This window comes from Odocoileus virginianus, unplaced genomic scaffold (genome assembly GCF_023699985.2).
Source record: "Odocoileus virginianus isolate 20LAN1187 ecotype Illinois unplaced genomic scaffold, Ovbor_1.2 Unplaced_Contig_38, whole genome shotgun sequence".
Taxonomy (NCBI): domain Eukaryota; kingdom Metazoa; phylum Chordata; class Mammalia; order Artiodactyla; family Cervidae; genus Odocoileus; species Odocoileus virginianus.
The window spans coordinates 384,148-401,487 of NW_027224355.1; the positions used below are offsets into that span (position 1 = coordinate 384,148).

At 36.4% G+C, this 17,340-nt stretch overlaps 2 protein-coding genes across 3 annotated transcripts in view; one reads left to right on the forward strand and one right to left on the reverse strand.

Moving 5' to 3' along the window:
- CDKL5 (cyclin dependent kinase like 5) overlaps positions 1 to 17,340 on the reverse strand; it is a 173,532-nt gene that overhangs the window by 107,874 nt on the left and 48,318 nt on the right. For both annotated transcript variants that reach the window (XM_070464635.1, XM_070464636.1), the window contains exons 2-3: positions 4,301 to 4,530; positions 1,482 to 1,516 (exon numbers count right to left, since the gene is read on the reverse strand). In XM_070464635.1, coding sequence (XP_070320736.1) covers positions 1,482 to 1,516; positions 4,301 to 4,364 — 99 coding nt within the window. In that variant the 5' untranslated portion in view covers positions 4,365 to 4,530. The remainder of the gene's footprint in view (positions 1 to 1,481; positions 1,517 to 4,300; positions 4,531 to 17,340) is intronic.
- On the forward strand, positions 5,286 to 5,760 carry LOC110135911 (peptidyl-prolyl cis-trans isomerase NIMA-interacting 4-like). Its single transcript, XM_020891263.2, has one exon. The coding sequence runs from the start codon at positions 5,337 to 5,339 to the stop codon at positions 5,730 to 5,732; it is 396 nt and encodes a 131-aa protein (XP_020746922.1). The 5' UTR covers positions 5,286 to 5,336; the 3' UTR covers positions 5,733 to 5,760.

Below are 17,340 nucleotides of genomic sequence, written 5' to 3' on the forward strand. Positions count from 1 at the left end.
AGAGAAAATACTGTTGGAAGATGTGCCAATATGTATCAGAAATCCCTGGGTTTTAAAATTCAAGGAGTAAGACTAAGAACTGAAGCTTCCCTTGGCTATGTTGTATCAACAGAGACACAGTATACAAAAAGGGGTATTATGTTCATGAAAGACTCAAATTTAATTTGGACACTAATAACCTATTTCCCCTGAGTAGTATCTATCCAAGAATATTTTTAAAGCTTCCTAAATTTAACTCAAGGCACCTCCCTAAAAGCACAGCACTTCACTAGACAGCTATTTGTTTAATTTCAAACTGCAGTGATACTTCATAATTAGAAATTTAAGGCGCTATTATTTTGACTATATTTATTATTTTAAATTCTTAGTCATCCTGAATCAAGAGCCAACAGTATTCAAATAATTTTTTTAAGATTTACTGGCAGAGGTCTTCAGATAACTATTATCAACATAAAATAATTCAAATACCCAATTTCAAAAATAGAAAATTCTTTGAATTAAAGAGATATGTGATGTAAAATCCAAAAATACATCAGTTGTCATGAAGCCTTAAATTAAAAATGTTAAGTAATATTTTGTACAGTAGGAAAGAAAAAGCAAACATAAAAATTACATCATCTTTACGTGTGTTGTGACAGATTTGAGAGTTTAAATGGCTCAGACTAAATTGCTAAGCTCATCTCAAGTATAAATCATATCACTATAAAATATCAAAAAAATTTAAACCTTGGTCTTAACAAAATATGCACAAAATAGTATGAGGCCAGATATTAACATTCAGACTAGCTATACCATATTAGAAAAATATTTAACCTAATGTTTGAAATTGATACAGCTTCAACACTTGCCAGGTTAAAGGTAGTCTCTGAGTAAAACATGCTCAATACAGCAACACCTGTGGAAACTTGAAATAACCTCCCTGAATAACTGGTGATTATTAACCATAGTCAAATTATCTATATAATAAGATTCATTTCAAGGCTATTCAAGGGTGACCAAGAACAGCAAAGAGTCATAATCATACATTATTACTTCAAGCTCTATTTCATAACCAAACACCTATCCACTACCCTTCAAAATCTGGATTCTGACCCAATAAGCAATCTAAGTTACTGGTTCTATAAGAAAAACACTGACTGCATGAAACTCCTTGCTCTTAAGTTCTTGGACATAAATTAAATCTGCCACTACTTTGATTTCTTCCCTACCACCTTTTCTCTCTTCCCATTAGGCAGCTTCCCATCTACATATAGGTCAGTTGAAAAAAATAGCACATGAGTATAAAAAACTAATGACTAATCATGATAAAGCTTACCCAAAGTAGTCTCTTTTTTCAGGTTCCCATATTAATTCTTCATTAAGCATCACCATCATCACAGACAGACAGTTTTCATTATATGCCCACATGCACAGAATACTACATTAGTTTCAAAAATGTTAAACATACACAGATATTTTCTTTTTAAAAACCATGTACTTGCCTTATGTCTGCATTTAAGTACAACTCCATAGGCTCCTATAATAAAAAGAAGTGCACTATTAGGGACACGTATACAAAGTACAGCTCTTGGAAAAATCAAAGTTCTATTATATTTACAGTGGCTATCAAAATATGGAATAACAGTGATTCCTAAAATGGTAATATTCTGCAGTGATAATGCAATGAGCCATATACAAAGAAAGCATGAATATTTATCATATATTTTTTATAAACCAAGAGTATAAGCAACTCATTTCCCCAACAAGCATGTACTTTTTAATGTTTCTCGTTTTTTTTAATGTTTCTCTTTTTAAGGAAAATTTTACTTCAGATGTTTAAAAATTTCTAGAGATGTGATTTGGACCTAAGAACTTTAAGAGTAAATTAAAACTACCTCAAAAGATTCTAGGGAACTCAAAATTTAAGAGCTAATGGTTTCACAAGGGTAGGCTCAAGCATGGAGCCTATCAAATACGTTCTCTCTCCTAGGAGACAATTAAATTCTCTTCTAGGATACTAGAATGTCTTCTCTGACTCCCAAAATAGTACAGGCCTCACCTCAGCATCAGAGAAGGCAATGGCAGCCCACTCCAGTACTCTTGCCTGGAAAATCCCATGGACGGAGGAGCCTGGTAGGCTGCAGTCCATGGGGTCGCACAGAGTCGGACACGACTGAGCAACTTCATTTTCACTTTTCACTTTCACACATTGGACAAAGAAAACGGCAACCCACTCCAGTGTTCTTGCCTGGAGAATCCCAGGGACGGGGGAGCCTGGTGGGCTGCTGTCTATTGGGTTGCACAAAGTCGGACATGACTGAAGCGACTTAGCAGCAGCAGCACCTCAGCATTCCAATTAATAACTAGTAGGAGTTGCTACATTTTTGCCATAAATACTAAGTTCAAAGGCACCAGCATAAGTAGTCCAAGGACCTCTGACCATTTGTAGCTAAGCACTCCCACTTTATTTGATACATTTCAAATGACATATATCACTACCTTTTGGGTTACTTATCCTATTAATTAGCCAATCAGCTATGTCCTTAAACCCAGAACACAGAGTTGACAGTAAGTAAATTGAGGCAAAAGTTATAAGGTGAAAAAATCTAATTAGGAGAATCAAAATGTAATATACAATAACTGAAGTTGGCAGAAATGATTGACATTTACAGACAGGCAAAGCCTGTGTTCGTGTCTGAAAAGAAGACTTCAGGGAGATGAAACTGGAAAATGTGTCTGCAACAGAGATTGGGGAACCAGAGTAAGTACCCTTCAATTGGTCAAGATGAAGGAATCTTATTATCACAGTTAGGATGAAACCAGCCCTTACAGCCATCCAATTGAACTCCACAATCACCAAGCAGTCATCCAATCCTTATTTAACGGCCTGTGTTAGTTTTTCTATGGGGTGAAAATGCACTGCTTAGGCTGCAAGGATGTAGAGTTTGCTTGACAGCTTTTAATTTCCTTAATGTATATGTATTTCATAGCCAAGAAGCATCTGAGGTAGTTTACAAAGAAAAAAAAATAGCAATGATGGTTCTGACTACAACTTGAAACTAACATATTTTGATTTATATGCCAGTCTGGTAGTTGTAGATCCTGATGACAGGAAAGATTGAGGGCAGGAGGAGAAGGGGATGACAGAGGATGAAGATGGTTGGATGGCATCATCAACTCAATGGACATGAGTTTGAGCAAATCTCTGGGAGATGGTGAAGGACAGGGAAGCCTGGTGTGCTGCAGTCCACAGGGTTGCAAAGAGTCAGACATGACTGAGCAACCAAAAAACAACAACAACTGGTAGTTATAGTTAATCTAAGCTGATCCCTGAGAATATGATCACCTATAGGCATACTAAGAAAAAGGTCATGATACAGAAAAACTTAGGCCCAGAATTTGAAACATTCCAATTTTGTTACATCCAAGGGGCTGATGTTCTCCAGTGAGTATTTTTACAACATAAGTCTATATAACACTTATGGAAAAAAGTAACAAATCAGGTATTATAAAATTAATAGTAAATAAGACATTAAGAATGAATTTTATCTACATAATGAATATCATTGAAAAAGAGGAAAAGGAGCTAAGTGAAGAAAGAAGGATCCTTTTTTTTTGTCTTCAAACTTCAGACCTTGAGGCAAATACACATTGATTACACAATATTTTAATTGTTTCTACTTATTTGAAAAGGATTTAACAACTATTAAAATCCAGAACAACTATGCTGTTGACATAGGTAAGGTGTAAAACTTCTTTTGAAATTCAAAATACACTTGAAAATTCTGAAATACCAAGCTTTTGTAACATTGCTTTACAGATATAAAGAAATCATAATTATAATAACTTATACTGTTAAAAGAATCATATATCAAAATCTCCATGAAGTTATCTTTAAGAGCAAACATTACAAAAAAAAAGGAAAAATTAGGAAGACTTATGAAAAACCAAATTACCATATTTCATCAAATTGATGAGGTCATTCATTAGAAGTATTATTTTACGTACTACTAGGAAAGAAAAAGTTCTGCCAATTAAACCACGACATGCTACTGATTGTAACACACATCCTGATTTCAGAGATGTTAAAATATGACCAAATCGTGAGGCTCAGAATTTATAAAATGTGGTTTATCATTGTCATAGACAAACAGAAGTTATTTATTTATTTATTTCTCATGCATTAAGTAAAATTCAAGCTATATAAATTTTAAGTTAGTCAAAATAAGCCTAGCTGACATAATAGAATTTGAATTAATGACTTTTTTGGTGGTAGATATAACTGCACATTGCTCAAAAGCTCAAAGAATGTTAAACTTACCTTCACCTACAACCCCAAGGATCTCAAATTTATTCATCACATTACCAATGTTAGGAATCTTCATGAAGACAAACTCCTCTTAAGATGCAAGCCACAGAACATGGCATCAAAAAAGAACTTCTAATAAAGTTGTACATTAAGTAGAACAAAAAATGTCCGAAGGAAGAAATTCTCACAGGTTGGCAGGAACTCTCACATATTTGTCCTAATGTGAAGTATTAAATGATTTCCTGGAAGAAGAAACACAATTAAAAGTCATAAATTTTATTTCTCAGTACTCCAATAACCTATCCAATCTTTTTGTACAGTTCTTTTAAAACCACATTGTTTCATATGCTACCACTACTACTACTACTAATAATAATAGGAGGGAAGTATCCAAAATGAAACACAATCGAAAAAATGTACTTAACTATATTTGAAACGCATACCATAACTAAACTGAACAAGCCTGGGCAAGGGAAAGAATTAACCCCAGGCAACTTTCGAAAGGGATTCCCAGGTGGTTTAGTGGTAAAGAATACACTGCCAAAGCAGGAGACGTGAGTTCGATTTCTGGGTCAGGAAGATCTCCTGGAAGAGGAAATGGCAACCCACTCCAGTATTCTTGCCAGGAGAATTTCATGGACAGAGGATCCTGGCGGACTACAGTCCATGGGGTTGCAGAATCAGACATTACTGAGCGAGTGAGCACACACACACAACTTTTGAAAACAGTATTTTAACTACATACTTTCCTTGAGCTAAAGAAACATAAACAAATATTATACTCAGTGATTTTTTACAGAGATATGAAACTTCTTTACGTATATTCTAGAATTAAGCAAATAAGTAAACATATTGTGGATAATGTGGGTTTCGTCTCATTCTCATAAAAGGAAGTTACAAACATGAAAATTGGGAAAGCTTAGAATTAAGAGTTAATCATGTAAGGTCAGTTCTTAATATAAAGAGAAAAAGAAATAGATATAGATGTGTATGTAGGGGCTTTGTGCGGCAACCTAAGCAGTTGAGAGTTTAACGGCAAATTTTGGAAATGCCACCGAAAGGAAAAAGCGGTTCTGGAAAAGGGGGAAAAGGAAAAGCAGCCTCTGGGAGTGAGAGTTCTGAGAAGAAGGCTCAGGGTCCCAAAGGTGGTGGCAATGCAGTAAAGGTCAGACACATTCTGTGTGAAAAACATGGAAAAATCTTGGAAGCCATGGAAAAGTTAAAGTCTGGAATGAAATCCAATGAAGTGGCTGCACAATATAGTGAAGATAAAGCCAGGCAAGGGGGTGACTTGGGTTGGATGACCAGAGGGTCCATGGTAGGACCATTTCAAGAAGCAGCATTCGCCTTGCCTATAAGTGTGCTGGATAAGCCTGTGTTTACAGACCCTCCAGTAAAGACAAAAGTTGGGTATCATATTATAATGGTTGAAGGGAGAAAATAAAATTGTATGAAAGACTAAAAAAAAAAAATGTGTATGTAAATTACATATACACATATATTCTTCCGAAAGGGTAAAACATGAGTCTAATCATAACAGACAAGCCCAAACTGAGGAATATTCTACTCAATAACTGGCCTGTATTCTTTAAAAATGTCTATGTCATGAAACATAAGAAACGACTAAGTAACTGTTCCAGAAAAGAAGATTAAGAGTCATGATAACTAAATATAATGCATGATCCTGGATTGGATGCTAGACAATAAAAAAGTTTTTTGCTACAAAGGGTAAATTATAAAATTTAAAAGTGTACAGATTAGATAGCAAAGTGAAAGTCGCTCAGTCATGTCCGACTCTTTGCAACCCCATGGACTGTAATCCATGGAATTCTCCAGGCCAGAATACTGGAGTGGGTAGCCTTTCCCTTCTCCAAGGGATCTTCCCAACCCAGGGATCGAAGCCAGGTTTCCCACATTGCAGGCGAAATCTTTACCAGCTGAGCCACAAGGGAAGCCCACAGATTAGATAATATTGTATCAATTATAATTTTTTTTGACAACAGTAAGGTGGTTACATAAAATAATCCTCTCGTTTTAAGAAATGACAAGATGAGTGGTGGTCCAAAGGTACAAATTTCTGGTTATAAAATAAGTAAGTCCTGGGGATGCAATGTACAGCATGGTGACTATAGTTAATAATACTGTACTGTATATTTGAAAGTGGCTAAAAGTAAATTTTAAGTGCTCTTCACAAGAAAAAATATGTAACTATGTGTGGTGATGGATGGTAAGCAGATTTATGTGATCCTTTTGTAATGTATACAAACATGAAATCATTATGTTGTACACTTGGAACCAATGTTATATGTCAATTAAATTTTGATAAAATAAATAAGGCACAGCCTAAATCTCTAGAACAGTCTAATAAAAAGCTTAAAAGAAAAAAATAAAAGGGGAATATCAAAGTTCTTAGAGACAATTTGCAACTTAAACCAATTCAGGAAAAAAAAATGTATGTAGATATAGAGGAAGAGAAACAGAAAGAATGATAAATATTATAAAATGTTTACATTTGGGGGATCTGGGTCAAGACTTCATGAAACAGGAAATTCTTTATATGATCTTTACAACTTTAAATCTGAAATTATTTTGAAATAAGTTTTTTGCTTAAAAGAAAAATCCTATACTATCTTTAAGAAGAACAGTTGTATCAACATAAAGTATTGGTTTAAAAGGAATAAAGAAATCTAAACCAGTTAAGAAATTTTCTTTGCTGCTTATGAAATCTGAAACTTAAAAAATTTGAGTACCTTATGTGATATAAAGAACTGACACAAAAAGTGGCCGTTTTATATACTAATGGTAGGAATGTAAATCTAAAGAGCAATATGTCCCTAATTAAATGCTTTTTAAATGTTCATATCTTGATAAAAGTATCTGAAAAAATCTACAATATCATTCTTAAATGTGGAATATTTAGATATAGCCCCTTTAAAAGAACATGACAAGAAATTCTGCTATTAATACTTACTAACATTACTATTAAACATTATCCTGGTGGGTTCCAGACAGCTCAGCAAGTTAAAAAAAAAAATAATAAACTATATAGGACTGGAAAGAGAAACCCAGAATTTACAGATATTATTGTTTATATAGAAAATGCAAAGGAATCTAAAAATTATTACAACTATAAGTGTTAACAAGGAAACTAAATACAAACTCAGTATACAAATATCAATGTATTTGTAAACATCAATAAGAAACATAAAATGTTATTTTAAAAAATCATCTTTACAACAAAAAAGACACTTAGGACTTAACATAAAAAGCTACTTAAGACCTCTATTCAAATATACATCTATGTGTGTACTTGTGTGTGTATATACATGTAAAGTTTACTCAAAGTCATTAAAGATGACCTAGATCAATGAAGTTTTTCCAATTTTAAGGATAAAGGATATCAATTATCTCTATATTAATCTATACAGTCAATGTAATTTCAATCAGAATCCCAAGAGAGTTTTCTGACGAATTACAATAAGCTGATTCTAAAATATACATGGAAGAGCGAAATTCCAAGTACAGCCAACACTCTTCCAAATAAGAAAAATAAGAAGGCTCAGCCTTGAGGGGAGGATCTGGCAAGATACTCTCTACTAAATATACTGAGAATTAGAACTGAGCTATAAAAATTAAGAAAGGGTGGTCTTGACAGAGAGAGACAAAATAGCCAGTGGAACCGACATGAGAGCTCGGAAGTAGGCCATACTTTAATATCCCTATAGTCCACACTCACCTCTATGTCACTTCTCTGTTCAAAATCCTCTAGTGGCCTCCCATATCATTAAGACTGAAAGTCAAAGTCCACATAAGCCATCAGGTCTTAATCTCCTCTCCTCTGATGTCATCTCTGACTCTTCTTTCCCTTGATTCTTCCACTCTAGTCACACTCATCTCCTTCCAGTGCAATATATAACAAAGTCACAGTGGTCCCTAATGCTAAATATTTGTCACTCTAACACTCTAACTTTAGGGTTAAGTCAGATTTTTAATTGTCTGACTTTTCATTCAATATTTACCAAAATCGTTTTTGAAAAAAGGCAAGAGAAAGCAGACACAACACTTATTTTAGAAAACTTTAATTCAATGGAATCACACATTTTTAAAGGATGACTGTGACATTTAGAGAAAATGATGTCACAATTTCAAATATTTTCTAGAAATAAACATTTGTTCTATTCATTCATTTATTAAACAAAAAAATTACTGACTGCCTAACATGATTCAGAGAAAGAGTAAATAAGACATGAGACAGTTGTGAACAAGATAGGCAAAATCCTTGCCCTCATGGTGCTTCACATTTTACTAAGGGAGGAAAAAATGCGAGATTATTATCAGATAATGATACATGTTATGAAGGGAGAAACAAAGAGTGATTACTCAAAAAGCCCCCTCTACAAAGGTGACATTTGAAGTGGAATATCACTAACAGGAAGGAGCCAACTTTCCAGGTAAAAGATGTGCAGAGTGTTTCTGAGAATGAATCATGCTTTTATTTTCTATGGCTGATTTGGAAGAACACCCAGGAAACATTAAATATTCCACTCTCTGTCAAGAATGGTACAGCTCATTTTGAAGGAAACTAGGCATAAAAATTAAGTAATTCCTATTAAGAAGACTCAGCACCCACAAAAGTTCTATATGTAAGTATATATAAAGAACATTTGGTCCCACCTATTCTCTATGGAAATCAAGTAATGTAAACCCTGGAAATGAGAATTTTAATGTGTGAGTAAATATAAACACAGGTGTCAAGAACAGTCTTTTAACTACCAGTATTCAAATTGATCCACATGTTCAAGCTGGATTTAGAAAAGGCAGATCAAATTGCCAACATCCACTGGATCATAGAAAAAGCAAGAGAGTTCCAGAAAAACATCTACTTCTGTTTTATTGACTATACCAAAGCCTTTGACTGTGTGGATCACAACAAACTGTGGAAAATTCTTCAAGAGATGGGAATACCAGACCACCTGACCTGTCTCCTGAGAAATCTGTATGCAGGTCAAGAAGCAACAGTTAGAACTGGACATGGAACAACAGACTGGTTCCAAATTGGGAAAAGAGTACATCAAGACTGTATATTGTCACCTTGCTTATTTAACTTATATGCAGAGTACATCATGCAAAATGCCGGGCTGGATGAAGCACAAACTGGAATCAAGATTGCTGGGAGAAATATCAATAACCTCAGATATGCAGATGATACCACCCTTATGGCAGAAAGCAAAGAAGAACTAAAGAGCCTCTTGATGAAAATGAAAGAGGAGAGTGAAAAAGTTGGCTTAAAACTCAACATTCAGAAAACTAAGATCATGGCATCTGGTCCCATCACTTCATGACAAATAGATGGGGAAACAATGGAAACAGTGAGAGACTTTATTTTCTTGGACTCCAAAATCACTGCAGATGGTGACTGCAGCCATGAAATTAAAAGACGCTTGCTCCTTGGAAGAAAAGCTATGACCAACCTAGACAGCATATTAAAAAGCAGACATTACTTTGCCAACAAAGGTCCATCTAGTCAAAGCTATGGTTTTTCCAGTAGTCATGTATGGATGTGAAAGTTGGACTATAAAGAAAACTGAGCACTGAAGAATTGATGCTTTTGAACTGTGGTGTTGGAGAAGACTCTTGACAGTCCCTTGGACTGCAAGGAGATCCAACCAGTCCATCCTAAAGGAGATCAGTCCTGAATATTCATTAGAAGGACTGATGCTGAAGCTGAAACTCCAATACTTTGGCCACCTGATGTGAAGAACTGACTCATTGGAAAAGACCCTGATGCTGGAAAAGATTGAAGGCGGGAGAAGGGGACGACAGAGGATGAGATGGTTAAGTGGCATCACCGACTCGATGGACAGGAGTTTGAGTAAGCTCCGGGAGTTGGTGGTGGACAGGGAAGCCTGGCATGCTGCAGTCCATGGGGTCACAAAGAGTGGGACACGACTGAGCGAGTGAACTGAACTGAATTCAAATTGAGGGAAAAACTTAAAGCCAAATTGGATTTAACTACAATTTTATATGAATAATACTAATTAATATTTCAGGGGTTTAAAAACTCAGACACTTCAAGTAACTAAATAACTTGGATGAAATGGTCCCTTTGAGAACAAATACAAATGCTGGAGGGAATATTTCTAAAGAACAGCCTAAAAATCCCCAAAGACTGAAGGTTATGAAGAATTACCTGGCTGATATCAAGGCAAAGGAATAGAACTCAGCGAGGTAATCCAAATCACCCAAAACAATTTTAGCTCACAGACACTTGGAGGAAGATTCAGAAAAATAGCTTTGCTCTTGAAACTCATAAATCCAGGGGCAAGAAAGTCAAAGGTAAAAGTGTTTCAAAAGAAGAAAGTAGTTTATTTTGATGTTTGTGCAATGTATTTAAGTTGACTTTTTTAGAGGAGTTAGCCGATTCTACCCTCTGTTTCTCTGGTACTGATGCATGGTTGTCATCTGCGGCCTTCTGAGTTGGGATCCGCTTTAGATCTGTTTCCTTTCGTTGACACGTGTACTTCTCAAACCTGTATCACGTGGTTTAGTTTTTGTTTTGTTTTTTGATCAGTTTAAGCCTACCAGTCGGTGGCATTATGTGCGTTCACAATGTTGTGCAGCCGTTGTTACCTTCCATTTTAAGAAGTTTTTCATCACTCTAAACATAATTTCTGTACTTTATTCAACAATAACTACTCATTCCCTTCTCCTGCAACAAGCTTTTATTATACATTGTAGCATATTAGTGTCTAATAGGCAGAGTCACCCAGCCCCTGGCTTCTCTTTGAAATTGATACTCCTCGTTTACGTGTGTGTCCTGTTGTTTGAGTTGCTTCTCTCTCTCTTTTTTTTTTTGCTTTTTATTTTTTACTCCTGCTTGATAAGCATAACATATAAAACAAAGAACATAAACTATCTAGAAAAACACTTAGGTGAATCTGCGGATAGGGAAGAATTTTCAAAGCATAAAATAATGGAAGAAATGAAAAAGAAAAAATCAATAAATGTTCATATTTAAAAATATTAATGTTAAAAGAAATAAAAGGTAAATCAGAATGATAAAGAATTTAACATCAATGTGAAAAAAAGGTTACCCTTACTCCATAAGAATTCATGAGGATCAATAAAAAAGTCATAGCATTCACCCAATAGACTCCTTAGCCAAGTCCCTGTTGAGTGAATTCATGAAGGCATGAATGTATCATTGCTGAGAAACAGAATTACAACTGTTAGGTAGTTAGAATAGGAAAAAGGAGTCCAGAATGGCGGTGGCTAAAAGACAAGGAAGGGAAAAGCCCGTGAAAATAGAACAAAGGAAGGTCCGAGGACCAGAGTGAGGACCTCAGGTAGAACAAACAGCACTCCTGGCTAGCCCAATTTACATAGGGCAGGCCCGGGGGAGGAAAAACACATAAAAAGAGGAGCCAAAAGCCGGGGGTCTCTCTCGCGCGCACCCGCTCTCTCTCTCTTCTCTTCGCATCTTTTGGGTCGGCATGCCCTCACGCCTCGAGGATGTATTTTCCTTTATTTTCTAAATAAAACTGATCTGTCCGAGAACTATAACACGGACTGTCCAAGAGCTGTGACGCGCCGAGGGCTTTAACGTCTGTTGCTTCAAATTTTTGTTGTGACGAGACAGAACCGAGGAGATTACACTCCCCTGACACAACGATATTTACTTTTCCTTTTTCCCCTAAAACCCGAAGTTGCTCTTACATGGCTTTTCCGTTCAGAATACCTACAATAAAAGCTATAAAAAAACAGCATCCTTTCATACAATTAGCCTACTGCACTGAAAATTAGTACTATAAATAAACTGTGAGATACTACACAGGATTTAAAACTAATGAAAACATCTGTTTCAGATTCATATTTAACTTTTCAGTTGGAGAAAAATGAAAACACACTGAGCTAGTTCCCATGCATGAGACTGTTCATGCTCGGACAACTCTGGAACCTCCCCCCTGTCCCAAAGTCCACACAATCTCGGAAACAGCCAACATCAGAGCCTTCTCGCTGCTGTTTCTAAGCTGTAGCTGCTGCTCTGAGCGCTTCCCAGATTTAGCCATCTCAAGAATTATTACTTCTGCAAATTTACACACTTATTTTGATGAGTTAAAACATGCCATGCAAATAAGCAATGTGGATAAAACTCACTCATACTTTCCAATGTCTGATTTAAAAGAGTAAACCTGATCATTTTTCTCTGAGTAGCAGCAACCTATGATTTTATTGCCAAGTTCATGACTGATTTTTAAAAAAAAGTGTGCAAATTTGTTCTGGCCTATTTAGAGCAATTGATATTGTCTTTAATAACCCTCTTGGGTACTTCAAATAAAATAAATAGGCAAAAAAAAAAGAAGAAAGTACGACAAGCATCACTCACTTGAAGCTGAAACCCCAAGAGCAATACTCTTAGAATAAAGGAAACCAGAAAGAAATATAAGTCCCAGAACAGACCTGAATGATAGCTTTATGTCACCTAAGTGATCTAAATAAACCTCTAAGTGTACCTTGGATGAGGTGGCCCCACATTCAGATGGTTAGTGCCAACAGTTATCTGGTTGAAAGGGGTAGCAGCAGGTGGTAAGTGCAGGGTGTGGGGGGGGGGGGGAGTTGGCAGGAGGGTAACAAGAACCCAGCCATCATAATGTTGCTACAGATAATTTCTTGTTTAGCTCATGCAATACATAATCAAAGACAACAAGATACACATAACATTAACAAGAAATGACCAAAACAGAAAATGCCCCAGAAAAATTTATAATATCAGGATTATCAGACCTAGCTTGTGAGACAACCATAGAGTTGCATGAATAAAAACCAAGGGTTGAACATTCTGACAGAACTGGGAGGTCCACAAGGTAGAACAAACTGGGAAAAGAAATTAGAATTCCGGAACTGGAAAACAGAATACCAGCAAGGGAACTCAACACAAACAGTATAAAAAGTACACATAATACTTTCATTTTAAAAACTTAAACAAATAAAAAGAACTGTAGAATATCTTTCTTCCCCCAAGCACACACAGAACATTTATAAAAACTGATAATGTGCTAAGCTGAAATGCAATTCAAAGCAAATTACAAAGATTTAGTCCGAGGATGTTCTCTCCCCACAATCCAAGTATGCAACAAATTAGTCACAAAAGAAATAACTAAGAAATATTCATACGCTTGCTCAGACAGTAAAGAATCTATCTGCAATGCAGGAGACCCAGATTCAATCCCTGGGTCGGGAAGATTCCCTGGAGAAGGTAATGGCTACCCACTCCAGTATTCTTGCCTGGAGAAGACCATGGATAGAGGAGCCTGGCGGGCTACAGTGGGTAAAATTGCAAAGAGTCAGACACAACAGAGTGACTAACACTTTCACTTTTCGTTCATATGTTTAGAAATTAATAAACAACATTCTTAAAATAATTTATGTCAAAGAAGAAATCATAATAAACATTTAAAAATAATCAAAAGCCTTATATATGCCCATATCACAAAATATAAAAAAATAAACTAAGCATCAATCTCAAGAGGTTTTTTTTTTTAAAAAAAAGAACAGTAAAATAAATCCAAAGAAAATATAAAGAAAGAAATAAGAGCAGAAGTTAATGAAATAGAAAACACACAAAAATAAAGAGATCAAAAAGAGCTGGATCTCAGAAATCAACTTTGTAACTAATCAAGGACAAATGAGAACTCAGCCCCAATCAACACACTAAACTCTAGCTTTATATCAGTATTACCTTAAGCAGAGAACCCAGCCATACCATCCCAGACTTCTGATCTACAGAACTGTGAGGTAATATATGGGTGCTGTTTTAAGCAACTAAGCTTGTAGTGTTGTTGCTGTCGTTAAGTCACTCACTCAGTCTGTCCAACTCTTTGCAATCCCATGGACTGCAGCACATCAGGCTCCCCTGTCCTTCACTATCTCCCAGAGTTTGCTCAAATTCATGTCCATTGAGTTGGTGATGCTATCTAACCATCTCATCCTCTGCCACCCCCTTCTCCTTTTGCCTTCAGTCTTTCCCAGCATCAGGGTCTTTTCCAGTGAGTTGGCTCTTCACATCAGGTGGCCAAAGTATTGGAGCTTCAGCTTTAGCATCAGTCCTTCCAGTGAATATTCAGGGTTGATTTCCTTTAGGATTGACTGGTTTGATCTCCTTGCAGTCCAAGGGACTCTCAAGAGTCTTCTCTAGCACTACAGTTCAAAAGCATCAACTCTTCGGCGCTCAGCCTTTCTTATGGGCCAGCTCTTAACATCTGTACATGACTACTGAAAAAACCATAGCTTTAACTATACGGACCTTGGTGTCAAAGTGATCTCCTGCTTTTTAATACACTGTCTAGGTTTGTCATAGCTTTCCTTCCAAGGAGCAAGTGTCTTCTCATTGCATGGAAGCAGTCACTGTCCCCAGTGATTTTGGAGCCCAAGTAAATAAAATCTGTCATTTCTTCTACTTTTCCCCTTCTATTTGCCATGAAGTGATGGGATTGGATGCCATGATCTTAGATTTTTGAATGTTGAGTTTTAAGCCAACTTTTCACTCTCCTCTTTCACCTTATCAAGAGGCTCTTTAGTTCTTCCTTGCTTTCTGCCAACAGAGTGGTATCATCTCCACGTCCGAGGTTGTTGATATTTCTCAGAGCAATCTTGATTTCATTTATACATAGTTTTATAACAGGTAAAGCTGAATTACAAACTATATTGGCTAGATATGCATATATAAGTGGTAAATCTATTAAAAAATAAGTAATCAAGGAAGTGTTTCTTTTAAAAATGAGGATATTAATTAGCTCCAGGGAAGAGTTGAGACTGATAACATAAGAGGGCTTTCTGGGACACTGGTAATATTCTATTTCTTGACTTGAGTGTGATAGCTAAATATACATTAGAGTGTAAATTTGTTTTACCTACTTCTGTGTTGTATTTCACAATAAAACAAGGTTTTAACAAGTCAAAAGTAATTCTGATAATGATATCATACATAAATAGTTTCATGGCACTTATATGTAGGCAAAAGATAATTCTTATCAAAGATAGAGCATTTCAATATCAATCAAAAAAAAAGTTTAACTGAACTATCTCTCTCCAGACTCCATATAATCCCATGTGTCTAGTGTTGGGTATCAACAGCAAAACCAAAAACTCCCAATGACAGATAATCTGGATGATGCCCACACTCCAAAATCATGCTAGACGAGGAGCTGGTGAGGAAACTGGACAAGATAAGCCTCAATGAGAGATGACTGGCATCCCAGTGTGTGAAAACTCTTTGAAAAAGAGGGAATCAAGCAGGTGATTTGGGTTATTTCCGGGGGAATAACTAAGAACAGTGGTAGTAAAGTGGTAAAAAGCAGACATATCAGTGCAGTAGTGATTTGCACAATGATGAACCATTGATGGTTACTCATTCATTCTATAAATATCTGTCAGACACCTACACTGGGACAGCCCACCAGAGATGCTTCAGGAGATAAACACAGCTCCTGCTCCCATGGAGACAATGAGGAAGACAGACAATAAACAAACAAACATGATCATTCCAGATAGTGACAATTATTATGAAGGAAAGAAAACAGTCATATGGTAGAGAGTTTTGGAGATTGAAAGGGGCAGGGGGGTGGGCAGGTAGATAAGGTAGTCTGGGAAAGGCCTGTATGGGGAGGTGAAATTTCATTGAAATCTGCTTAATGTCAAGAAGCAAGTCATAGGAACAGGGATGTGAGAAGAGCGTTCAAGGCAGTACAGAGTCTTGAAATGAAGTCACTCAGTCGTGTCTGACTCTTTGCTTCCCCATGGATGTAGCCCACCAGGCTCCTCTGTCCATGAGATTTCCAGGCGAGAATACTGGAGTGGGTTGCCATTTTCTTCTCCAGAGAATCTTCCTGACCCAGGGATCGAACCCAGGTCTCCAGCAGAGACGCTGGGCAGACGCTTTACCGTCTGAACCACCAGGGAAGTTACAGAGTCTTAGAGAGCTTGATAAATTCAAGAACAGAGAATATCTGTAATCCAAAGCACAGAAGACTAGCAGGGGACCTGCAGGGGGCAGGAAGAGGCCACTGGAAGCAGAAAAGGGTCATGTACAAGAGTCATGTACTAGATTAGACGTCCTCTAAGGTCCCTTCCAATAAAAAGATTGTAAGAATCTCTCAAAAATTGTTTGAGCTTTTGATTACTATTAACTTTGTAAATAACAGAATGATTTTTATTTTTATAGCACTTTTTTTTTTCATTTATTTTTATTAGTTGGAGGCTAATTACTTTACAATATTGTAGTGGTTTTTGCCATACATTGACATGAATCAGCCATGGATTTACATGTGTTCCCCATCCTGAACCCCCTCCCACCTCCCTCCCCAGAAAGATTTTTAAAGTGGATTTGTCTTTAGCTCAGTTGGTAAAGAAACTGCCTACAATGCAAGAGACCCAGGTTCAATCCCTGTATTGGGAAAATCCCCTGGAGAAGGAAATGGCAACTCACTCCAGTATTATTGCCTGGGAAATCCCATGGACAGAGAAGCCTGGCAGGATACAGTCCATGGGGAAGCAAAGAGTCAGACACAACTGTGTTCGTAAAGTCGGACACAACTAAGTGACTAAACCGCCATCTTGAACTAAGAAATACACCTAAAATTAAGCAATCTTGTCTCTGCATTGGCAAGTACGTATCTACAAGAACTGAGAGAAATGTAAGGCTTATAATTTATTTCATATATTACTAGTATTGAATTTAAGGACTGCCTGAGCCTTAAATGTTTCCTTTGTTGCTGAAATTATAATATTCATCTCAATGGGTCTTTTCTTCTTCTGAAAGAAAGTACAAAATCAGATGAGTCATGAGTTTTGTTTTCATTTCTGGCATTGTTTTTATACATACAAATGAGAGAATCATTTTGTCACTGAAATTGGACAGGAATGGATGTGGTACACAACAAAACTTCTGCTATAATAAGAGAGCTCAAATGGTTTGAAATTTGAAACTTATGATCCATGTATGGAACGAAATAATTTCTGTGGAAAGCACACCCTTATGAAAAAACATCCTACGC